This window comes from Hypanus sabinus, chromosome 2 (assembly GCF_030144855.1).
Source record: "Hypanus sabinus isolate sHypSab1 chromosome 2, sHypSab1.hap1, whole genome shotgun sequence".
Classification (NCBI taxonomy): Eukaryota; Metazoa; Chordata; class Chondrichthyes; order Myliobatiformes; family Dasyatidae; genus Hypanus; species Hypanus sabinus.
The window spans coordinates 31,219,571-31,244,990 of record NC_082707.1 but is presented as its reverse complement, the minus strand read 5'-3'; the positions used below and the strand labels follow the sequence as shown (position 1 = coordinate 31,244,990).

Here is a 25,420-nt window from a genome sequence, read left to right as displayed (position 1 = left end):
GATCCTCTCGGTGGTATGAAGTATCGTCTGTGGGGTCCTGCGGATCCGTCCTATACAATGATGCAGCCAGACAGGACACTCTCAGTGGTGCTCCTGCAGAAAGTTGTTAGAACGAGGATAGAGAGCCTAGCATGTCTCAATCTCCTCAGAAATTGTAGATGCTGCTGTGCCTTCTTGACTAGTGAAGAAGTGTAGGGGTGTAGGTTAGATTGTCTGTTATGTGCACAGCAAGGAGCTCCGTGCTCTTCACACTCTATAGATGTGCGGTGAAGGGTATATTGACTGGTTGCATCACAGCCTGGTATAGAAGCATCGATGCCCTTGAACAGAAAATTCTACAAAAGTAGTGGATACTGCCCAGTTGATCACAGGTAAAGCCCTCCCAACCATTGGGCACATCTACGCTATACGCTGTCGCAGGAAAGCAGCATCCATCATCAGGGATCCCCAATACCGAAGACATGCTCTCTTCTCGGCTTCTGCCATCCGGAAGATGGGGGTAGGGGCACCAGTGCTGAGCGTGATAAAGTTTGAGACGCAGCTGCCGACTCCGATTGACCGTTAAGAGGTCTAAGATCGAGTTACAGAGAGGGGTGTTGAGTCCCAACGAGGACAGTTGACCCATCAGCCTCTGAGGGATGATCGTGTTAATCCCTGAGCTGAAATCAATGAAGAGGATCCTGGTGTATGAGGCAACGTGTTCTAGGTGGGGCAGGACGGAGCGGAGGACCAAGGCAGTGGCATCATCTGTACACCATTCTGAGCAGCAGGCAAACTGGAAGGGGTAGCGACTCAAAGCACTGAATGTTGAAATCAGTGCCACTGGGCGGTAATCGTTTAGCTGTGCAAGAATGAGCTTACTGATATATATTTTTGTATCCTGTGCTGTCCACTGGCATCCAGACAGACTGAACTGATTGTTTCCATCACTGATTGTCCTCCCATCAGTCAGCAATGGATTTTATCACACAGAGCTACAAGAGCAGCAGGCAACCAATCCTTACTCCACTGTGCATTTTGCACAGATTTTTTAAAATCATTTTTACACTATGCATTGTCCATTCCTCACTTAATTACCATAATCTAGCCCGCTGATCAGCTCAAGTCATTATAAGTTCATTAATGAAGGCAGGTGATGTCTAAGATGAATTCCAACATACTTTTCTCTCCCTAGGGTTTTCATGGAAAGGATGGTCCAAAGGGTGTTAAAGGTATACCAGGATGCGATGGCCCAAAGGTAAGCCTAGTATAAAAATAACAACTTGAGAAAATAAAGGTAGATATTTCAGTAGACATACACTTATTGCTAATTGGTAACTGGGCTAAATCTTCTTTGAAATATAGTGTTGATTTGAGAGTTCAGGAGGAATGTGTACACTTCTAAACCACTCCATCCTTAGTTGCTACATGTCATCAATGCATGTTTCTTCTTTTACAGGGTGAACCTGGTCTTCCAGGAACTCATGGCCCAAGTGGACCAAGTGGACTTCCAGTGCGTATTTCATGCTTTCTAAGCAAACTTACCTGGCCATTTCTACATGCACCCATGCTGGCTGCTTTCACTTTCTAAAGTGCACTAGGCCTCCTTCCTGCGGACAACACAGGATCCTGCAACATTATACATTTACAGCTTAGGGAGGAGACCATTCAGCCCACTGATTAGCTGCTATCTCAAGCTTGTCAGTCCAATCTTGTGTTCTTTCTCCACTATCCTGCAAATCATTTTCTGTCAAATTCTATCCCAATTCACTTCAGAGTGTGCTGATTGATACATTCCCCACTGCCTCCACGGGCAGTGCACGACATTATAACTGCTCTTTCTGCTTTAAAATGTCCTTGCCCCACTAGTGGTTTGGGATTTGCCCTGGGGTCCCTAAACAGAGTCCCTCCAACTCACCCAAGTACCGTGATCCTGAGCACCTCCCTCAATCTTCTTAGCTCCAAAGAGAACAGCCCAGGCTCCCTCCAGTTCTGGACTAACCAGTGTGTTATAGAAGGGGTAGATGGAGGGCTCTCCATCAGGGCTGGAGCTTGCAGACCCCACAGGCCATCAGTCTTCGTACTGTTGAACATGTCCCATAAGATAATTCACTTTTGACCGAAGAAGCTTCATATGACAAAGGACTGCACATGATGGAATCTGCAGCAAACAACTCGAACAATTCACAGGGCCACGCTGTAACTATGGAGGAAACAGACAGGTGACATTTTAGTGCATTTATGCTGAATTTCACTGAAATTGAGTCCAGATGGAGTATCTTTACTTGAGACATTGACTGTCCACTTCCCTTCACAGACTCTACCTGACAACTCGGGTCAGCTGTAAGCTCTTTTTCTGATTGGATAAAGCACAATCATCCACAAGTATTTCTAACCAACCAAGAACTCTGTCAATATTTCCAGCTGGAATTAAAGAGTTCTGTCACTTCCTGAATCCTCATCAGCTATTCTAACCCTTCCTAAGCAGCTATTTGAAAAAAAAATCTAATTTTTCTCTAATTATATTTTCACAGGGACTCCCAGGGGCTCCAGGACCAAAGGTATGCAAGAAATGTATATACAAAAAAAAACTGTGGATGTTGGGAATCAAGAACACCAACAGAAAACACTGCTGGTGGAGGGGTGGGGTGGGGGAAGCCAAGCAGGTCAGTTGGTATCTGTGGAAAGAGAAAGAGTTCATGGAAAGATAAGAGATTTCAGGTGTAGGAATCCAAAGCAACAAAAATCTGGGTAGAGTTCAGCGACTCAAGAAGCATCTTTGCACAGAAAGGGACATTTCACATCGAGTACCTGCATCAGGACTGGGAGTGGAGGGATAGATGATTTGGAGTGGAGAGAGGAGGTGGATGGTTTGGAGTGGAGAGGGAAGGTGGGTGGTTTGAAGTGGAGAGGGGACGTGGGTGGTTTGGAGTGGAGAAGGAAGGTTGATTGGAGTGGAGAAGGGGGTGGATGGTTTGGAGTGGAGGGGTGTGGGTGGTTTGGAGTGGAGAAGGGAGGTAGATGGTTTGGAGTGGAGAAGGGAGGTGGATGGTTTGGAGTGGAGAAGGAACTTTGATGGTTTGGAGTAGAGAAGGGAGGTAAATGGTTTGGAGTGGAGAAGGAAGGTAGGTGTTTTAGAGTGAAGATGGGAGGTAGATGGTTTGGAGTGGAGAAGGAAGATAGATGGTTTAGAGTGAAGAGGGAAGGTAGATGGTTTAGAGTGAAGAGGGGAGGTAGATGGTTTGGAGTGGAGAAGAGAAGTGGATGGTTTGGAGTGGTGGGGGTGGATGGTTTGGAGTAGAGATGGGAGGTAAATGGTTTGGAGTGGAGAAGGAAGATAGATGGTTTAGAGTGAAGAGGGGAGGTAGATGGTTTGGAGTGGAGAAGGAAGATAGATGGTTTAGAGTGAAGAGGGAAGGTAGATGGTTTGGAGTGGAGAGGGGAAGGATGAAATAGAGTTAATTTTCATATCAAAGACCCTCCTCAGGACTGGAAAGAGAAAAGAATTTACTTTTAAGGTAGGTGGAAAGGAGGCATAGATGGGCAGAAGAAATAATTCTGTGAGGTGGGAGCAGTGTTGTTCTGGTGGAGTATTTGATCGTTCAGCTGATGGGTTAATCAGCAAAACTAGAGAGTGTGAATGGACAGAAGAAGAACTTAAAAGTTGTGATGGCTAACGTCGGGCTGTACTAGTGGAGAAAGAAAAATTAGGCAACGTCTCAGATGGATGTCTCACAGCAGAATTATTTTATTCTGTTGCAGACAAAGAGAGTTACATTGATTGTAGCATTTGATAATTGGGACCATAATCTGCAATATGTCCAGACTGAAGCTGAGATTCTGTTACTCATACTTCATAATAGTGCAGAAGACTGAGGCAAATTTGATGTACCATCATGTATCTGCAGAGGGAGCTGTGTTGCCTAAACATTTCACAAAAATCTCATAAGCAAGCTGAGAAGATTTCGTTCTTATGAATAAAAATAATCTGTAGTGCTTAAGATTGGTTTTGAGCAAATTTACCTGAGAATCAAGTTGTCAGTAAATTGGAGTGAAGGTGAATGCTTGTTTGTATGCGTCACAAGCGAGAGTAAATATTCCTGCTGGTCAGAAGTCAGGATTAATGTTCACGCAGTCCGTGGCTGTTGGGCCAATGAATGTTTTCACACACAAATAATCGTGATTCAATTTTCAGTATAGACTGGTTGTTGGGGTAAATGAAGGAAGAGTGGATGTATTCACTAGCAATTCTTGCTTTTGGAAATATTTATCACCAACTGGAGTTTCATATTTTGTGAAGTTTATCAGGGCAAAGTAGCTTTGCATAGCTTTAGTCTGGCTATGTATAGGATCATACATTTAATTATTCTATCTGGCTATGTATAGTACATTATTGGTACTTATTGGCATGTAACTGCATTCTATTTATTCATCTGCATATAGATTATTTAACATTCAGTACCTGTACGAAAGAGGGGAAGTTCAATGCCATTAATACTTATAAGTGTACAATGTGTGTATTATTCTGCATTATTTATTTATTGTTCTATTTATGTATTTATTGTTATTTCCATATTTGCACAGGTTGTCTTCTTTTGCACATTGCTTGTTTGTCAGTCTTTGTGATTCTATTGTATTCCTTTGTAAATGCCCAGAAGAAAATGAATCTCAGGGTAGTACGTGGTGACATGTATGTACTTTGATTAAAAATTTCTTTTGGATTCACTCAGGGTGAACCGGCCCGAAAGACAGACTCACATCCAGGAGAGAAAGGGCAACGTGGACTGCCGGGCCGTCCAGGAAACCCAGTAAGAGTATTTTCCAGTGCTGTTTAGTAACAACTGGTGTGTCTAATAACTAAAATATGGTTGACCATATGGGAGATTTTTTAAAGAGAAGTTTCCATTATATTATGGGTTAAAACTGGGGCCAGTAGCATTCAAGTCACGGTTCATAAAATACAACAGATGTGACACCTCTGATTTCCTAGCAGCTTGCCTGCATTGAGTTTTGGGCCTGAAACTGCTGGGCAATTTCAAATGAACGGCAGAGACCAATATAGTTTGGCACCAGCTGCACTGCAAGTGTTGCCAATCAGTGTTGAACTCAACGTAGGACTGCCTTAGGGACTCCAACACCGGACTTTTCCCTCGGGGTTTACTCCCAAAGCTATCCCCATGAGTGGGTACAGTCGCAAGGCAGCGGAGGTTTGCGATCAGAGTTTTCCCTTTCGAGATGAGCTACCAGCCACCGCTGATGATCCCCATCTGCACAAAGTGACTGGTTTGATGGCGCCAGTAACCTGCCTATGCACCTTCACCTGTCAGTAGAAAAGGTTCCGTCCAGCTTAGTAGCTAAGCCACACTACTGGTTGTCAGAGGCTATTTCAGATGAACACCATTGGAAGCATTTAATAGGTAGTGGGAACTTTTCCCCATTACCAACCCCCACCCGCCCCCCCCCCCCAGGCAATAACAACCTTAAGGAACCTAGAATTCAAGTATTATGTACATTATAGTTTTTATTTTACCCTGTAGGGTTAAGTGACTTTAACTGTTTAAGAATGTTAGTATGTCTTATTTATGTTTTATTTTAATATTTATTTTATTAATATTATTATTTTCAATTTTAATTGATGGTTTTTTTTAAATGTGAAGTAACTTGGCTCACTGGGCCCTCAAATTCAGTTTCATATGTTATTCAGATGGATCTTATTTTTTTTGTATCAAACTTTATCCATAATTAAAACAGTTACATGAATAAACACGCAATGCCTCTCATTCTTACATTCATAGTCAATGTTCTGTTACATTTCTTAAAACCAGTGGGACTGTTGTCACTCATGAGGCCTCCTGGGGTGGTACACTACTACTACAATCATTGAGGGCCTTCCTCACCCAGCCCAGCCCCTCACTGTCCAGTAGAGGAAGAACCCCAAACTCTGATCCTTCTCCACCAAGACCTTGCAGGGGTTTTGCTTCAAAAGCCCCACCCCCCCCCCAACCCCATCGCCCTGTGTAACAGCATTGTGTCAGCCAAGGTCATCCCAGTGCCAGTGTAGGCTTGTGCTGCCTTCAGAGCACAAGATCAAATTATCTTATGACCAACATACCTTCTAATTTGAAATGGCCAGTGTGTGCAAAAATCTTGTGCTGTGCAATTTTTTTTCCCCAATGACAGTAACTTGTGCACACTGAATTTTATAAACAGAGATATTAATTTTAACAGCTAGTAAAACAATGCCAATAAGAACTTTGATCTGCTCTGGGTTTGATCGTTTTTGCTCTCGTTCATCTGCACTCTCACAAAACATGTAGAAGACCTGTAGCGGGTAATGAAGGATTTTCTCACCAAAGCTTTTGTGCACCATCCATATGTGATTTGCTTGCTAAATGACACTTTAAAAAGACAAGTTTTCAAATATCACTCCACCTCTTCCCACTTGCAAATTCTCCAGCAATTTTTGCATCACAACAATACATGAAGATAACACCAGTTTCTGTACTCTACATAAGTATTTCTCATAGCTGCACGTTCCTGACCTCATGAGTTTTTGGTGTTGCAGTTTCTACTGTTTTATTAAGCCCTTCCACTTTAAATGAACCAGCAGTTCGTTTGCACTTCACACCCTTTGCTTCTTTGGAATTTGGCATAGTGAATCAATAATTTCTTCAATAGAAGTGGTATAAATTAGCCAGTTCTAAAATCTGCAGACAAATCATTGCAAACTCTAACTTGTCAACACCGTCTGCATCAGAAAGCAGAAAAGGAAATGTTAACGTGTTATATGCTTAACATGCCAACGAGTTAGAGGGTGACAACCTTTAAATTCCTTTGTGCACTTAGTAGCAAAAGATGTGTGTGTGTGCACACCTTAGAGGGAGCGTTGCTGATGACACAAGCAAGGGGCATTTGCAGTTGGCAGGACCATTGCTTTGCCATTTTCAGGATGGACGACAGCTTTAAAGCTTCAAAATGGAAATTAAATTTGATTTTGATTGGAAGTAGTATTTTATAACGTAGTACAGTGGAGACACAAGAAACTGGAGATACTAGAGCTGGAGGAGCTCAGCAAGTCAGTCTGCATCTAACAAAGGAAGTGGTAGTTTACCTTTTGGATTGAGACCCTTTATTGGGATACTGATAATTAGTGACGTGATTCAGTCTCAAAAACTTTAGCCCTATGGTTTCCAAAACTCTAAGCATAAGAGATTCTGCAGATGCTGGAAATCCAGGGTAACACACACAAAATGCTGGTGGAACTTAACAGGTCAGGCAGTATCTATGGAGGGGAATAAACAGTTGGCTGAACCCCTTCATCAGGAGTCACCTTGTGTATGTGTTTCCAAAACTCTTCTTTTCGTGTGTCAAAACCAGTTGTAAACAGAGATGATTTTCTAGTCAAGGTCACTGTATTTTGTAACCAGAGTGATATCAATAGGAAAAGACGAGACTTACAATCTTTGTTTCATTGAAGACTGTGCAGTGGGTGTACCTAATCAAAAATCCAAATATATTTAGCAAACCGATGTACCCAGTCTGTTAATTATTTAATTGCAGGGTAATCCCGGAAGACCCGGATGGCCAGGACCGATTGGACCTCCCGGTCCCCGGGTGAGTACCTCTCCTCTCTCCATTAAAAATCCACTAAGCCCGCGAACTGATGATTGCTTGCTCTGGTGTAGGAAACGCTGATGGCAGTGTGCCAGAGAGAAACATTCCTACTCACAGAACAACACTGTCACAAACACAAGAGATGCTGCAGTTGCTGGAAATCTTGAGCAACACGCACGAAGTGGTGGAAGAACTCTGCAGGTCAGGCAGCATCTGTGGAAAGAGAAACAGTCAAGATTTTGGATTTGCCATCTTTCATCTAATCAAACCTACCTTGGCTGGTGAAAGATTAAAGTCTCCTGTTATTCGGTTTTTTTGGTTGCGTCAAATTGTTCTCCGACCTTGGCAATCCATTTGCAAACGTTTCGTCACCATACGAGAAGACATCGCCAGTGCTCTGTTCACTTGTGGCCTGTCCTCCAACGCTCAAAGAACAACTCGAGCCAAGCATCACCACCCAAGCTGCACTTCTTCCGAGTTATTTCCATCCCATTTTCATCCTGAGACCATAATTGAAGGCTAGCTATTTGAACTGTTGATCAAACGAAAAAGCATGCAAGTTCACACGAAGACTAGCTTCGAAGGGAAAAATGTATATTGAATATTAAGAATTGTTGGAATAATTATAAAACTATGACAGTTTTAATTTTTCTAATATAAATAAAGGAAGCTAGATTGCATTTATGGGATTACCAAGCACAATGGTGCAGCAAAATAGTGTGGAGATGTAACAATCTATACCACTCTTTCACAGTTCCAGGTTTGATTCCGACCATGGTTCTTTCCTAAGTCTGTACATTCTCCCTGTGACTGCATTTATTTCTGCTATGTGATCTGGTTTCCTCCCCCATCTCAAAGAAGTGCTGTTAGATTGGCTACTGTAAGCTCCATCCCCAGTAGTGATGGCAAGAGAATTGGAGAGGTGGGTGGGTGGAGCAGTAGATGGGCAGCTGGGAAGTAATTGGGGGAACAGAAGTGATAGGGATGAAGCTAAGAATGGACTCAAAGGCCTGTATCGTGCAAAGTGTAAGAAATAAGTGGAAATGTCAACATTCTTTTCTGGGGAGAAGCCAACCTCAAGGTAATAAGACCATAAGACATGGGAGCAGAACTGGGCCATTCACAGACCTTTTCTAGACTGAATAAAGCCAAACTCCTGACACCTGTGAAAGATTTCTAAGTTAAGCTATATTTGCAGAAGTATTCATTCAACAAACCATTCTAAAAATGTTGAAATGTGTCATACATGTAATGTAATTTCAGCTCTCGTATTATTGATGGATAAAGCTTGAGTGGCCACGTGGCTTAAACCCTTTTTGTTTCCTATTGTCCTCACACTCTGTGTTGACCACCTTGTTTTCCTTTAGGGTCTGACAGGACCACCAGGCCAGCCTGGTCCAAAGGTAAGAGTTTTGGAACTAGTTCTGCTTCTTTCACTGCTGATTATAAAGATTATCTGAAAAGCTCTGATTGAATAGAAATCTTCTTCAACTCTTCTTTATTATGCAGGGCAACATGGGATTGTTCTTCTTGGGATCCAAAGGGGAGAAGGTAATACTCAACCTGTGATTGGTAGTTGCTCTGATATCAAGTACAAATAGTAGAAATAGAGCTGCTTATGAGAATTACAAGAGATCCTGCAGATGCTGGAAGTTCAAAGCAACACATGCAAAGTGCCGGAGGAACTCAGGAGGGCAGGTAGCATCATCTGTGGAAGTGAATAAACAGTTGACATTTCAGGCTGCGACCCTTCATCAGGACTGGAAAATAAGGAGGAAGAAGCCAGAACAAGAAGGTGGGGGTGAGGTGTACAAGCAACAAGGCGTTAGCTGAAGCCAGGTGGTTGGGTGGGGGGAATGAAGTAAGAAGCTGGGATGTGATAGATGGAAACGGAAAAGGGCTGGAGAAGAAAGAATCTGATGGGAGAGGAAAGTGGACCATTGAGAAATGGAAGGAGTAGGGGCACTAAGGGAGGGGGCAGGGTGATAGGCAGGCGAAGGGAAGATAAGTTGGAGAAATCAATGTTCACCAGAAGTTGGAGAAACTGATGTTTACTTGTCTACTTAATGAGAACTCCAGCACTGATTGATACTGTACTTGTAGTATGTTTTTGGGCAACGCTTGACTGATCCTACATTAACTGTTAAATATTGGACACTCGTCCTGTTAAGCATTCCTCAGTTTTTGACTATACCTGATAAATCAATGTCCCTATTGGAAACAGGGTGTGAAAGGTCTTCCTGGTCCTATTATTTGGCAAGAAGTTGCTCCAAACATCACTGAGGAAGGACAGAAGGTAGGCTAAACTTATAATTACACTAATTAAAACTTGTCATACCTGGATGACTCAGCTTCTTTCCTAGTTGCTAAAATCTTTGTTCTTTCTTCTACCCTGAACATTCACTCTGTAGGTCTAGAGTTTGAGGATGTGCTCTAGACTGACAGCTCAATCAGCCCTATATTCAATTGAGTTTAGAAAAAATATTGATGATCTCACTGTGATATTCTAAGGGAGGGTGACAGGATGAATAAGGAAAGATATTTATCCTCACAGAAGAATGAAGACCTGGAGGCAAATTTTAATAGTAAGGAATCACCCTGTTCATTTGGAAGTGAAATTTCATCTCTGATATTGAGAATTCTCTACCCGAAGCAACACTGGAGACTGACTCATTGCATATACCTAAAGCTAAAATAAGCAGACTATAAAGAGAAAGGATTATAGGAAATGAGGTTAGAGTGAAGAACAATGCAAGGTAACTTGATTGGTTTATATTATAAGAGGCAGTGATAGAGTGGACAGCCAGTATCGTTTTCCCAGAACAGAAATAGCTAATACAAGAGGCCTAATTTTCAGGTGATTGGAGGGAGAGGTATATCTTTACAGAGAATGGTGGGTGCTTGGAATCCATTGCCAGGGGTGGTGGTAGGGGCAGATACATCAGGGACATTTAAGTGACTCTTAGATAGGCACATGAGTGAAAAAAAAATGGAGGGTTATGTTGAAGGGGTTTAGGTTGTTTTTAAAATAGGTTAAAAGGTCAACATAACACCTTGGGCCATAGGGTCTGTACTGGGTTATACTGCTCTACTCACTATGAAGTAAAGCTGAGGACAAGGTCAGAGTAACCATAATGTTACTGAGTGTCAAACTTGGCTTGAGAGACCCGATTCCCCAGTCCTGTTCCTGTTTCATAGACGTGCTGGAGAGGATAAAATGAAGCTATTAAATTTACAGTCCTGTTGTGGTTTATATCAGTATCAGAAGACAATGATACAGATCTTCTAAAACTGTATTAAGTCAATTCATTAGCTTTCCTTCTACATTTTTCCCTATTTGACATATATTTTACACGCCTGCTACAAATTTGTTGTTTGTTAATTTTAGCTCCTTGTTCATTGGCAGCAAGTTTAACTGTGCCTGAAACTGTTTTAATGAGGAGAATGAGTCTGCCCTTGCGTGCAGAATTAACTTACTATCAACATATTTATTGCAAATTCTCTTTCTTCGACAGGGCAGCCCAGGACCCCCTGGAGAGAGGGGGTTCCCTGGCCCCCCAGGTTTACCTGTGAGTAGAATCCATGATTATTTAAAGTGTCAATTGGTGGTTTACTTTCCATGATCTCACATCACAACTGGCCAACTCAACACCAAACTAGCTGAGTCCAGCAAGCACCCTCATTGCACGACATTGAAAACAGAGCAATCAGGTTGGAGCATTATACCAGATAAGATGCATTTTATTTAGCTAGAGTTTTTTTCCCAGCCAGTGTATTTTAGGGAACTAACAGGTTGGAGTGTTCATTTTTCCTCCAGAAATATTGAAACCACAAACAGCAATTCCATCTACTGCACAATGTCAGAGTTTTACTGTAACTTTTGAAGTCTTGTGTCCATTGAGCAATGCTTGTGTGACAACATTAAAATCTAAAGAGTGTGACAAAGTAATTGGTAGGAATGCTAATTACATTGCTCCTAGTCTGTAGTTTTACTCTGCTTTAAAAAAATGATTTCCTTCTGATTCAGAATCTGAGCATCAGAGAAATGGCCTTAGGTTGTGTTGCATATGTGTGCAGCAAGAATGACAATGGAGTCGTAAGATTAAACGTTTTTACTGAAGCATGTTAGCCATGGTACACACTGTGCAATTTACAGTGCAGGAGCAACAATGCAGGTTTGCCAAGACCTAGATATGCACACGAAAGTTCACTCACCAAAGAGGGCCTGAGTGCGTGAAGGATACAGATAGGATCTCTGCACATCAATCAATAACTCTCGAAGACGTGAGGCGAGATAGGCTTTTATTAGCTGGAAGAAAAGCACTGTCAGCAGCAAGAGACCATCTCACTACATCCTGGAGACTGAGGGAGGAGCAGTGCCTCCAATCGCCTTTATACAAGGGTCTGTGGGAGGAACCACAGAAGCAGTCAGCGGGGGGGGGGGGGGGGGGGGGCGGGCGTGTCTAGACCGGTATATGTAGTTCACCACACATGCCCACTTGCCACATTCTCAGAATTGATCCAGTACGGTGGAGGTGATAGTCCAACGGCACCCTCAGAGATATGAGAGCGATATATGAAGCTCCATGGTTTTGGACTGAAGCCACATCTAAATGTTAGTCTGACCTTAGACACAACTGACAAAGGTTTCCTGTCCTTTCTGATCTCACAAGGTAGTAAAGAAATTACAGCAGAACAAAAGTGTCATGGTGTGCACTGACAGGCAACTGAACCCAGGTGCAGAGGAACAACAGACTCCTGTGTAGAGATAGAAACAAGATATTACATGTAGAAATTCCAACAAAACGTTGGTGGCTTGACCAAGTGACATCATGAGATGAATTATTCTCAGAACACGAGCACCCTGCAATCAGTGCTAATCAAGAGTCCTCTTTAAATAATCACAATATGCAGAAATCCCATACCAATGAAAATTAACTTGACAAGATTTATACAGAAAGCACAATGGCTTAACGACTCCAAGTAAAACTACAGTTAACAAATACAGGCGCACTGTCCCGCTGGGCACATGATGCAAAAAAATGGATTCAAACTGTTTGGGGCTCCAATCCTGAATGTTGCACATTCCTTGGAGCCTAAACAATAAAATAGTCTAAAACAGTCTAATGACCTTCAGGAGTGACTTCACTGGAGTATGCATGGTCATTGGATGATTGTTTACTTCAGTATGGATACAGGCATTTTAATGCCCATACCACTATCCTCAGACAACTCCTCCTGAGGGAAAGTAAATGTCGTAATTCAGGATGTAATGTGCAAGGCCTACAAGAAACTGTAAAAGTGAGAAGACAGTGTAGTGTACACATCTATGTGCTATTAGAAGATACATATAGTTCCATTGTAGACTCATGAGGAATTCCAAGTTCAATTTCATAAGGCACATGAGGTGCTATGGGGTTTTGTTCAATGATGGATGGCACTCCATGGTACTGATGCTGCAGATCACATTCAGAAACTAGAAGCTCCATGAACAAAGAGCCATTAATCTAAAAAAAGGACAAAATAATATTCAGAATGTGAGAATTAAAATTATTAAATCTACTTATGATGCCTCGCTCCAGTAGGAAGCAAAGAATCCAGAAATTGCGCACTCCAGCATTTAATCCTAACATTGGCAGTCTCTTGCACCTCCAATGTGATGGTCTTCTATGGAAGGAATCAGCTGGTTTTCTGTAAGAAAAGTGGGCCATAGAAGTTGCTGGATGAGATCAGAAAGATCATTTGTCAGTAACCAGCAACTGAAATGCTGTGACATTAATACAACTGTATTCCCAAAGAGTGAGATTGTTAAAGAATCCGAAAAAATATGATGGGAAATCATCCATTAAAAGAGAAGTGACTTCACTTCTTGCGTAGTATTGCCAAATCTGTCATCTTGTTAACTATTTGGTCTGCAGACTACATTTTGGATTAACTATTTGCATCCTGATGCTCAAAAGTGTGGGACTCGGAGATTTTACCCAAACAGCATAAAAGGATGAGACCACCTACAGAAAACCTCAAATATAGCTATTTTGGAACCAACCTTTGTGATGTGAGAGTTAAATTATAACAGTAATAAGCCTAATATCTTATTGCTTAATTCCATTTTGTTTCATAAAGGATACATTAGTGATGACTATTTATGTCCAGTTCAGTTCAGAATTGATCTGACATTTTCTTGAACTTAAATCTTGTAAGACTAAACAGTAAAAATATAATTATTTCTCAGTTTGATTGTGGGTGTTAAAAAACATTAAATGGTTTTTTGACTCTCTATGACTGGCAAATAATAGTTTTCCTTATATATGTTGTAGGGTGCCATCGTATCGGGATGGAAGGGTGATAAAGGAGATCTAGGAGACCCAGGAATTCTGGTAAGACATGATTTCCAAATCTAATTCATCTTCATGAAGAAGATCAGATTCAGATTTATTTATCACATGTACATGGAAACATCCAGTGAAATGATTTCTGTATCCATTGCCAAACACCTTCTGCTGCTGCATATTTAATAACCAGTTTAATTCTCTTACTTTTCAATAGTCACTAATGGTCAATCTTCCCCCATTCTTGCACAAGTACCCATCTGACTCTTTTGTGAAGGTGATGAACTCAGAATTTCTCATTGTATGGATATTCATATTTGTTTATTTCCTCAAGGCATAGATGGAAGCAAGTTGACCCATCAACTTTAAGGTGACTCTAAGAAAAGTCTTACAATCCAATTTCCTGATAAAGTCAGTGTATCCTGTTCTGTCTCATATGGCCAATAAATCATGCATTCCCCCCCCCCCCCACCCATCCATTCTCCCACCAGCTGCCGCACTGGGGGTAATGTAAAGTAAACAATAAATCTACCAACCTGTTTGCTTAATGATACAGTGCAGAGTCGATCCTTCGAGCCATGCTGCCCGAATAACCCCACAAACCCGGTTAAACCTAACCTAATCACGGGACGATTTACCAGTCAGGGACAATCTTTGGACTGGGAGGAAAACAGGAGCAGCCGAGGTAAGTACGCGCATTCCATGGGGAGAGACACCTTACAGAACAGTGCCAGAATTGAACTGCAAGCCCTGGAACGCCCCAAGCTGTAGGAGCATTGCACTAACCGCTATGCTACTGTGGCGTAGATGTGGGCAGAAACCAGAGCACCTGAAGGCAAAGGGAGAACATTCAGATTCCACACAGACATCGCTGAATGTCAGAGGGATCTCGCTGGAACCGTGTGGCAGCTGCACTGCCTGCTGGGAAACGTTGTCCATTGAATATCGATTTACAGAGCTGCCAAGTCCTGAGCTCCCAGCAGAATATACTGAAGTCCCAAACTTTTATTTCAAATATAAACTTTATTTATAATAAATGATACAGTATATACAACTACCAAAGAAAAGTACAGCTCTTACATTCAGTCTATGCATTCATAGTGTCATTGGCTCTACATTTTGGCAATATTAACATATTCCTATACATGGCACCATTGCCACTCATGTGATACAAACACAGTTGTCAGTAACTATCCCCCAATGTCCAGTGGCCAGAGGGTCCTGGCCTACTGCCCAACCTCCACAGACCTTTGCACTGGCTTCACTCTGTCCTTCCACATATGATCCTATAGCCTGGACCGCGGCAGTCAGCAGCATTCCCTCATAGAGATCTTGTTGCACCGAAGACCAACCAGTTCCGGGCAGATCTCAAAATATCTTTCAGCAGTTATTCAGCAGTACTTAATGTGCCTGAGATCAGACCACAGATAAGAGATTACTGTTCCACAGCCGCTCCGGGTGAACCATGGCAAGGCACCGTGCATCCACCTCTGGACTCCCTTTGTAAGCACTCAGTCCTGAGTTCCCTGGCCAGTCTCGGCAGATAATTTTCTGGCTGCACTCCACCAATGGTGGTGTTCACTGTGTCGATCCCCATATGACACATCATGCTCAGGCTCTTGCAGAGATTTGCAGAATCGGATTGTCTGCATGCCTGACGTCACTGCTCACAATCCCCATCCCGGTCCTGCCTGGTTCCGGTTAGTGACTCTTTCTCGCAAGCCCTTGCCTCGGGATGACTGGTGGGAGTAGTGCAGAAAACCCACCACAAAACACACCAGCTGGTTTGACACAGGGCAAAGCTGAGGGCAGACCTTTATGTTATATAAAACTGACTAACAATTGATAAAAGTTTTGAAGTGACTCCACCAACTAGCTCTCAACTTAAGTAATACGATTTATTCCTCGTTTGACATACGCTGTTAGCTATGTGTTGTGGTGATTCTATTTGCACTCTCATCCTGTTATTCTGAAAGTTGATCTGAATGTTCTACGTTGTTTCAATTACAAGTGGAGCAACTTCCATTTTGGGCTGAGTTCAAAACACAGCCCAGCTGAATGATTTTGCTTCTTCTGATTTCTGTGATCCAGAGCTTCCCCCTTATTGCTTACTGTAGTAATTATTTTTTAGTCCATTATCACTGAAATCAGTCACTCTAACTTGCAATCTACAGACGCTTGTGCTTTTTTACGTATAATTTTGTCTTGTAACTTATAAAACTGTAGATGGACACAATTCATTTTCTATTTACTATTTTTAGGGAAGGCCAGGTAACAATGGAGCAACTGGACTGCCAGGTTTGCAGGTCGGTCCGTCTTTTGATTCATAATAAAATTACAACATACATCACTTAAAATTTTTTTTTGCAGATAGATTTAACTTTGGTGGCTTTTAAGGTTCCGTAACTTCTCAGTAGTTTTTGAATTCACTGCCACTCAGTTCAACCACTGTGACGCAGAGGTTTTTATAAAGGCCGTCACAGGGTGATACTGACCATTACCTGACTCAGAAAGAAATGACCGACTTTTGAACTCTGACATTCTATTTTCTGTGTCTCAGGGAATGAAAGGAGAGCCAGGTTTCAGCGGGTTTCCAGGGAGACCTGGAAGGCCTGTAAGTTCTGTACTTTATAACTAATTAACAGTTGATTAATTTTCATATTAATCATCATATATAAAATATTAATAACCATAAATATCTTAATATTTTGCCTCTAGGGACAGAAAGGAAAAATTGGTCACACAGGGCCCCCTGGTCCAGTAAGTACCAGCCTTCAAATGAAAATATTTCAGTGCATGATAACTCTTTAAACTTCAATTTCAAGAATGGAGTTTGCATCATTGCCTCTCAGAAGGATTAAGAAGGATGGGGTGGGATGATGTGAGGGAATCACATTGAAGCCTGCTGGATTCTGAAAGGCCTTAATAGAACGAGTAGTGGGTGGTGGATGGATGCTTTCATTAGTAGGCGATTTTAAGATGGAGGGCACAGCCTCGAAATAAAGAGATACCCCTTTAAAACTGAGATAACGAGGAATTTCTTCAGCCAGAGAGTAATAAATCTGCTGGAATTCATTTCTGCGGTGGATTGTGGAGATCAAGTCACTGTATTTAAGATGGAGATTGATACATTCACGAGGGCGATAAGGATTACCCCCGCAAACAGTAAAGGGGTGAGCGATGATGAGGCGAGATCAGGGATTGAGCCGAGATAGTGTGTTGCAGAATCGTTACAAGTGCAGTTCTGATGCCCGTACAGCTGGCCTGGGATCAAGGATGAATTGTTCTGGGCAGTGAAAGGAGAAGCTGGGCCCCGGGCAGAGAAGTTCCAATGTTCGTTCAACTGGTCTGGGTGCGAGTTTGGATTGCTCTGGGCGCCAAGCTGATCTGAAGAGCTCGAGAGTGGCTTCAAGCTGGGTGAAAAAATCTGGGCCCGGAGCGAGTCGTTTAGTGGCATGGTCCAGGCCCCAGGCGTGTCGCTGGGCATTGAACATGGGCCCGGAATGAGTCACTGGGCAGCATGATGTAGGCTTCAAGCCTTTCAGAGCAGCAGTGTCTGGATCCTAGTGCAAAGTACTATACACTGTTTAGACAACTTAAGCACCGGCCCAGATTGCAGACGAGAGCCGATTTCCCCAGTCAGCTCAGAAATATTTGGTGACTCTGACTCTCATGGTGGCCCAGCACAAAACACAGAAAACTTTTCAGCAACCATGGATCATTATTCAGATGCACTTTGTACACATCAACCAGCATTTAAACTGACAGAATCCACGTTACCTGTAATTAAGAAGCATTAGGTAGATCGCTGTGGTGTGTGTTGGGATGTGGGGGTGAGATAGGGGAGTTCAGAGTCTAAGATGTCTCATGATTATGAGCCTGATTCAATCTACCGCGTTATCCCAGGAAGCAGTATAACTCTGACAGAAATCCAAGACTCTATGTCCAGCACCACCTCACTGAATGATTTTGTAGTGACTGCATGCCTTTTATGTCCGTGACAGGATCAAGAAGCAGAAAAGCTGCCCTGTGTAAACGGTGAACCAGGGAAACCAGGACGAAAAGGACAGCCAGGATTGCCCGGTGATGTTTGCTAAATTCCTTCCACATCAGTGACTCCATTCCTCAACTGCTTTCATTGAGCTAGTTTACAGAGGATGCGTAGGGGAGATGTCACATTCAGTTTTAAATTTCTTCCATTAGATCATCATACGGCTTGCATTTTCCCTCCTTTCATTCTACTTTTCATTTTTACTATGCACTGTAGCAGCAGTTATGGTCGAAATGACAATAAAGGTTGACTTCACTTGACTTGATAATGGGTTTGGTGACAGAAGACCTTAGTGACAAAGAAGTAAAAAATAATTAGCATAACCAGGTTTCTTCGAACACAGATATTGAGATACACGAAAGGCATAGCTTCAGTTATACCTGAAACTCGGGGTGACATTGGGGATAAGGTCAGGGGTGAGGCACTAATTGTGCCCAGAGCTGGGCTTAAATTGGAGCCAAGTCAAGTGTGATATTCAGTCACTGAATAGTACATAAACAATTCCATCTCCTTGAACTTAGACGTCGTTTAATACTTATAAGCTCTGAAGTGTTTTTTGCCATTAAATTTAATAAAAAGATGACATTTTGAGCCATTCAGGCAAGATTCTTTATTTTGGCTTAATATTTTTTTGATTTTTTTTTATTTTATTAACATAATATTTTTGATTACCATGAAAAAACTTATTTATTTCTGACTCTACAGGTGAAGCAGGTCGGCAAGGCCCTCCAGGCAAACCAGGTGAGAGAATACATTTTGCTCCACTGAGAAGTTGGGTATTGAACCCTATCAACACCAGATGAAGCTCTTTAATTTCAGTTCGTGTTGGCAAATTACTTTAAACAACAACGAGCAAAACCCATGCTGAAGAAAAAGAAAAGAAGAAACACTAATATAAAGTTATTAATGCATTTTATGAGAACAAAGAAATGTAAGAAATAGGAGGAAGAGGAGGAGGAGGTCAAAATTTGCTGTGTCACACAATCACATCCAGGATAAAGAAGTGGACAGGAAAACTGCCTTGTGGACATACCCTCCTTGAAAACTGCCTTTTCCAAAAGCTCCCCTTTGGAAAGTACTCTAGGGTTATTAAAACAAAATCCAAAACCTTTACACCATCCTAAATGTTTCTCTCCTCAGGCAGTTAATTGGGTTAAGCATTTAGTTAGCTCTCTCCACGTCCCTCGATCTATTACCCCCACCACTGCACCACATCACAGACACTTTAAACCACCTGCATCTATAATGCTATCTACATTGTAAATACTGCTGGTATTAATTTATTTTTGCACATTTTATTCTATATCTGTCCTTTAACTTCTAATTTTATTATGTTTTTTATTTATATCTGTTTCCATATTTTATATAATTCTTTAATCTTTATAATTTTTGAATGTTGTGCTTTGTTGCATGTTGCACCCTGACCAACAAATTCCTATTGTATATTGTAAATGCATATGCTGAATGAAGTTTGTTCTTTCTCCTTAATCATTTGCCTCAGTGCCACTTTACTGCATTATCTCCATATTCCTTTATTCCCTAAATATCCACAAATTAATCAATTTCTGTCATAAATATATTCAATGACTGTCCTTTTGGGTAGAAAAGTCCAAAGAGTAAAGTTCTAGGTTCATGCTTTTTGTCATGTATGGCCGGCCACGATTCGCGAGAGTGAACCTTCATTTTGAATGTCGAAGCTAGAGGAAATAATTGGCAGTTGCCCTGTGGGAACTTCACAAAATAAGTGAACTACAGATGCTGGAAATCTGAAAGAAAGCTAGAACTAATGTTGGAAATACTCAACAGGTCAGGCATTGTCTGTCGGAAGAGAAATGGAGTTTTGGTTTTATCTTGAAAGAACCTTGGTTAACACTTAAGATAGAAGTGTTTTAATTAGAAATGTTAACTCAAATTTTCATTCCACAGAAGCCTTCTGAGCTGCTGAAAGCATTTGGTCAAAATTTTCTGAAATCACTTCTCCTTTTAAAAGCTAAAGAGCATGGACCCTTTCCACTTAATCTCATCATACATTAAGCATGCCACCCCAGTGTGGCAGTTAGCACGACAGATCGGTGCATTCCAGAGTTCTGGTACCGTTCTGTAAGAACGTTGTTCCCATGGAATGCGTGAGTCTTCTCCAGGTCCTTTGGCTTCCTCCTACAGTCTAAAATCGTACCGGATAGGTTAATTGTTCATTGTAAATTGTACTGTGATTAAGTTATGGTTAGTCGGGGGTTACTGGTGTGATGTGGCTCAAGGGACCAGAAGGGCCTACACCATGCTGTATCTTTAAATCAATCAGTCAATGAATACAGTGCATTTCATTTACATTCCCATTTATTACAAATATATCCTTCCTTAGACAGGGCAAGCAAATAGTCCTCCTGTTTTACCGGGCTCTATATAATTGCAATGAAACATCTTTCATCTTTACTCTTGTATTCAAATTCTTGTACAATAAAGGGCAAAGTATCTTTTGCCTTGTTCATTGCTTGCTGTATCGGTATATTTAGTGATCCTTGTACAAGAAAATCCAGGTCTCTCTGAATAGCATCCCTTTTCAATTTCTCACCACTTTAAAGTTATTCTTCTGCTTGGAAAGAGTTAAGCATTAGCTCATAATACATTACAGCCCAGTACAGGCCCTACAGGGGTCACAGTTTAAGGATAAAGGGGAAGCCTTTTAGGACCGAGATGAGGAAAAACTTCTTCACACAGAGAGTGGTGGATCTGTGGAATTCTCTGCCACAGGAAACAGTTGAGGCCGGTCCATTGGCTATATTTAAGAAGAAGTTAGATATGGCCCTTGTGGCTAAAGGGATCAGGGGGTATGGAGAGAAGGCAGGTACAGGGTTCTGAGTCAGATGATCAGCCATGATCATACTGAATGGTGGTGCAGGCTCGAAGGGCCGAATGGCCTACTCCTGCTCCTACTCATGATAACATATGCTGTTTGCATACTTTTACACTTAAGCTGTAATGAATTATATAAACAACAAAGAATGCATAATCAAACAATATATTTACAATATTACTCAAATACTACTGAAATATTAAATATGCTACAAGGTATCCTTGATCATTCATGATACTCAAGTTCCGTTGATTGATAAACATGGCACCACTCCAAAACGAAAGATGAAAACTGTTCTCAAGTATTTAACTGCAGTCCAATGTGATGTCATTTTCACAGTCGGTCTTATTCTGTTTTGTTTCCTCAAATCATTTTACTTTCCTTTATTGGGATGCATAACTTCTTTCTATATTTTTGATCATGTTATATGTCATTTGCTACAGTGAAATTATTCAAGCTTCATTTTAAATCACTCCTAAGGTACTGGTTCAATGAGAAGACAAATTTTTGCAACTTCAGATAGGAAGGACATCAAGTACGCTTAGAAAGATATTAGACAGCACATGCTTCTCGGTGTTTAAGCAGGCTGGAAAACTGAACCTGCTTCATTATCTGTTCACCAGCTGACATATCACTGGTCATGCTCATGATCCTTAGCAAAAAAAAAAATAAGAGCTGCTAAAGGAACTCAGTGGGTCAGGCAGCATCTGAAATAGAAAGTTAAATTTTGAGTCAGAGTCTTTTCATCAGTCCAGATTCCATTCTACCTGCTTTAATGAAATGAATAAATACAAGTGGAGGGCTCCTGAGAGCCAGAACACTAATATATTTACATTTCATCCTGGCTGAAAGATTCTCTGTTTAGAAAAATGAAAGATGTTCTCATTAAAACACCTCTAACTCACAGGGCAGCTTCTGTGAAGTTTTCATTCTCTGGAGGTTAGATATTTCAAATTTCAGTGTTCAAGGCTAAATAATCCCTGCTTTATTATAGAATTGCATTGCTTGTGTTTTGGCAAGAGTCACACTGTCATGTTATAAGGAAAGGATGCTAAGTGTGATATACAGTACATTAATATGCAAGAGTATCTGTTCCCTTGTTCTTTCAGGAATTTCCAGAAATGGGTCTCCAGGTCAAACTGGATATCCTGGAGCTAAGGGTCAGAAAGGGGACAAAGGAAGCCCTGGGGAGATTATATTTGGCTTTCAGGGTCCTCCAGGTTTTCCAGGACCCGAAGGTCCTCCTGGTCCACGGGGCCAACCAGGTATAATATTTCCATTGATATCTCATGATAAATCAGCCATGATAGAATGGAAAATCAGATTCGATGTGGTGAATGGCTTCATTCTGGGGTGAATGATGGAGTGAATGTCTTGTGGTCTTTTTTACTTTGAACACATATGTACACTTCTTTCAATATGCTTTGCTAATAGGGTCAAAGCTTTCTACTTTGATGGCACTGGATGTACATGTCCACAACTTGTGTTAACCTACAAAAGGGTCTGGTAGCTTGAATGCATCCTCCTTCATCTCCTTCATTTCAACAAGCCACTGTAACAAAATTGACATGGTGGATGGTATTTGTCAGTTCTGACCTGTGATGGAGGCTGCCAAACATTTGTGTATTGACAAGGCAAGGATTGGGTACGAATGCAGACAGAGCAAAGAGTTAATTGTACTACAGAGGCAAAATTCAACAGGGTGAAGAATGCAGGACTGAAGGTACTGTATTTAAATGCATGTAGCATTTGGAGTAAGGTGGATGGACTCGTGGCACAATTAGAGATTGGTTGGTATGACGTTGTGGGCATCACTGAGTCATGGCTGAAAGAAGGCCATAGTTGGGAGCTTAGCATCAAAGGATTAGGAGGCAGTGATCATATTATGATTGTATTCATACTGCAATTTGGGAGGGAGAAGCACAAGTCACATGCATCAATATTGCAATGGAATAAAGGGAATTACAGAGGCAAGAGAGAGGAGCTTGCCCAGGTGGCTTGGAGGAGGATACTGGTGGGAATGATGGCAGAGCAGAGACGGCTGAAGTTTCTGGGGATGGTTCACGAGGTGTAATTTGATTTGTCCCACAGAAGTTGTTCTCAAATGGCAGGGCTAGGGAGCCATGGCTGACACAGGAAGTTAGAGACTTCATAAAGCCACAGAAAGGGCATATAATGTAGCAAAAGTGAGTCGGGCATTTTTTAAATCCAACAAAAGGCAACTAAAAAAGCTATAAGAAGGGGAAAGATGAAATATGAGGGCGAGCTGGGCAATAATATAAAGCAGACTACCAAAAGATTTTTCAGTTATATAAAGATTAAAAGGGAGGTGAAAGTTGATATTGGACCACTGGAAAATGATGCTGGTGGGGTAGTAATGGAGGAAAAAGGAATGGCAGATGAACATAGTAAGTACTTTAATTCAGTCTTTACTGTAGAAGACACTAGCAGTGTGCCAGAGGTCCATGAATGTCAGGGAGCAAGAGTGAGTGCCTTTGCTATTAGAAAGGGAAAAGTGCTAGGCAAACTCAAAGGTCTTAAGGCGGATAAATCTCTAGACCAGCTGGACTACATCCCAGAGTCCTGAGAGAGGTTACTGTAAAGATAATGGATGCATTGGTCATGATCTTTCAAGAATCACTTGATCCTGGCATGGTCCCAGAGGACTGGAAGATTGCAAGTTTCAGTCCACTATTTAAGAAGGGAAAGAAGGCAAAAGAAAGGACACTAGAGGCCAGTTAGTCTAACCTCAGTGGTTGGGAAAGTGTTGGAGTCTATTAATAGGGATGAGGTTTCGGGGTACTTGGAGACTAATGATAAAATAAGTCAAAGTCAGCATGGTTTCTGTAAAGGGAAATCTTGCCTGACAAATCTGTTAGAGTTCTTCAAGGAAGTGACAAGCAGAGTGGAAGAGGAGAGGCAGTGGATGTCATTTACTTGGATTTTCAGAAGATGTTTGATAAGGTGCCACACATGAGGCTGCTTAACAAGATAAACTGCTATGGCATTATAGGAAAGATATTGGCATGAATAGAGGAATGGCTGACACACAGGACGCAATGGGTGGGAACAAAAGAGGCCTTTTCTGGTTAGCTGCCAGTGACAAGTGGTGTTCTTCAGGGGCTGGTATTGGGACCACTACTTTTCACATTGTTTGTCAATGATAGATGGTTTTGTGGCTAAGTTTGTGGATTATATGAAGATATGTGGAGGGGTAGGTAGTGCTGAGGAAGCAATTCGATTGTAGCAGGACTTAGACAAACTGGAAGAATGGGCAAAAAGTGGCAGATGGAATACATTGTTGGGAAACGTATGATAATGCATTTTGGTGAAAGGAACAATAATGCGGACTATGATCTAACTGGGGAGAAGGTTCAAATATCAGAGATGCAGAGGGTCTTAGTCCTCATGCAAGGCCCCCAGAAGGTTAATTTACAGGTTGTGCCTGTAGTAAAGAAGGCAAATGCAATATTTGCATTTATTTCAAGGGGAATAGTATATAAAAGCAAGGAGATAATGCTGAGGCTTTATAAGACACTAATCAGGCTGCATTTGGGATCTTATCAACAATTTTGGTCCCCATATCTCAGAAAGGATGAGTTGACATTGGAGAGAGTCCAGAGGAGATTCATGAGGATGATTCCAGGAATGAAGAGTTTAGCATATGAAGAGTGTTTGGCAGCTTTGGGCCTGTAGTCACTGGAATTTAGAAGAATGCAGGGGAATCTCATTGAAACCTACTGAATGTTGAAAGGACGAGATAGGGTGGATGTGGAGAGGTTGTTTCCTATGGTGGGGGCATCCAGAACTAGAAGTCACAGCCTCAAAACTGAGGGGAGACCTTTTAGAACAGAGGTAAGGAGATTTTTTTTAGCCAGAGAGTAGTGAATCTGTGGAATGCTCTGCCACAGACTGCGGTGAAGGCAAAGTCTATGGGTATAGTATTTTAGGTGGAAGTTGATTTTTTTCCCGGATCAGTCAGGGCATCAAAGGATATGGTGAGAAGGTAGGTGTATGGGGTTGTGTGGGATCTAGAATCAGCCATGAAGGAATTGCAGAGCAGACTCAATGGGCTGAATGGCCTAATCCCGCTCCTATATCTTATGGTCTTACCTCCCACCCACCCACCTCCCCCATGGGTTTACCAGCTGTCATGGTTTTCACATTTATTGTTCTCTACCCAACACTGAGTTCACTCCCATTCACTCCAACTCTCCCAATTCCAAGGAAATTTCCATGTTCCTGTTAACCCTCACCAATTTTTATTGATGCACCATCGAAAGCATCCTATCTGGATGCATTAGCACTTGGTATGGTGACTGCTCTGTCCTGATTTCAGAGAGTTATGCATACAAATCAGTCCATCATGAAAACCAGCCTCCCCTCCCCTGTCTACTTTTCTCACTGCCTTGGAAAAGCAAACAGCATAACCAGATACCCCTCATGATACCCCTCTTTTCCCTCCTTCCATTGGACAAAAGATACAACAGCTTCCACCAGACTCAAGGACACCTCTATCCCACTGTTACAAGACTCTTGAATTGACTTCTTATACATTGAAGCTGAACTGTTATCCTCACAGTCTACCTTATC

At 41.8% G+C, this 25,420-nt stretch overlaps 1 protein-coding gene across 3 annotated transcripts in view; it reads left to right on the top strand.

The window, feature by feature from the left end:
• Nucleotides 1-25,420, top strand: part of LOC132377431 (collagen alpha-5(IV) chain-like) — a 212,931-nt gene that overhangs the window by 78,471 nt on the left and 109,040 nt on the right. The window contains exons 6-21 of one of the 3 annotated variants that reach the window (XM_059943694.1): nucleotides 1,175-1,237; nucleotides 1,439-1,492; nucleotides 2,514-2,540; nucleotides 4,710-4,787; nucleotides 7,540-7,593; nucleotides 8,961-8,996; nucleotides 9,103-9,144; nucleotides 9,818-9,889; nucleotides 11,109-11,162; nucleotides 13,911-13,970; nucleotides 16,184-16,228; nucleotides 16,483-16,536; nucleotides 16,641-16,682; nucleotides 17,927-18,005; nucleotides 18,679-18,714; nucleotides 21,937-22,092. In XM_059943694.1, the coding sequence (XP_059799677.1) occupies nucleotides 1,175-1,237; nucleotides 1,439-1,492; nucleotides 2,514-2,540; nucleotides 4,710-4,787; nucleotides 7,540-7,593; nucleotides 8,961-8,996; nucleotides 9,103-9,144; nucleotides 9,818-9,889; nucleotides 11,109-11,162; nucleotides 13,911-13,970; nucleotides 16,184-16,228; nucleotides 16,483-16,536; nucleotides 16,641-16,682; nucleotides 17,927-18,005; nucleotides 18,679-18,714; nucleotides 21,937-22,092 (952 nt within the window). Of the gene's footprint in view, nucleotides 1-1,174; nucleotides 1,238-1,438; nucleotides 1,493-2,513; nucleotides 2,541-4,709; nucleotides 4,788-6,707; nucleotides 6,794-7,108; nucleotides 7,250-7,539; nucleotides 7,594-8,960; nucleotides 8,997-9,102; nucleotides 9,145-9,817; nucleotides 9,890-11,108; nucleotides 11,163-13,910; nucleotides 13,971-16,183; nucleotides 16,229-16,482; nucleotides 16,537-16,640; nucleotides 16,683-17,926; nucleotides 18,006-18,678; nucleotides 18,715-21,936; nucleotides 22,093-25,420 lie in introns of those variants that run through there. The other 2 variants (XM_059943701.1, XM_059943705.1) reach the window with 2 other exon arrangements.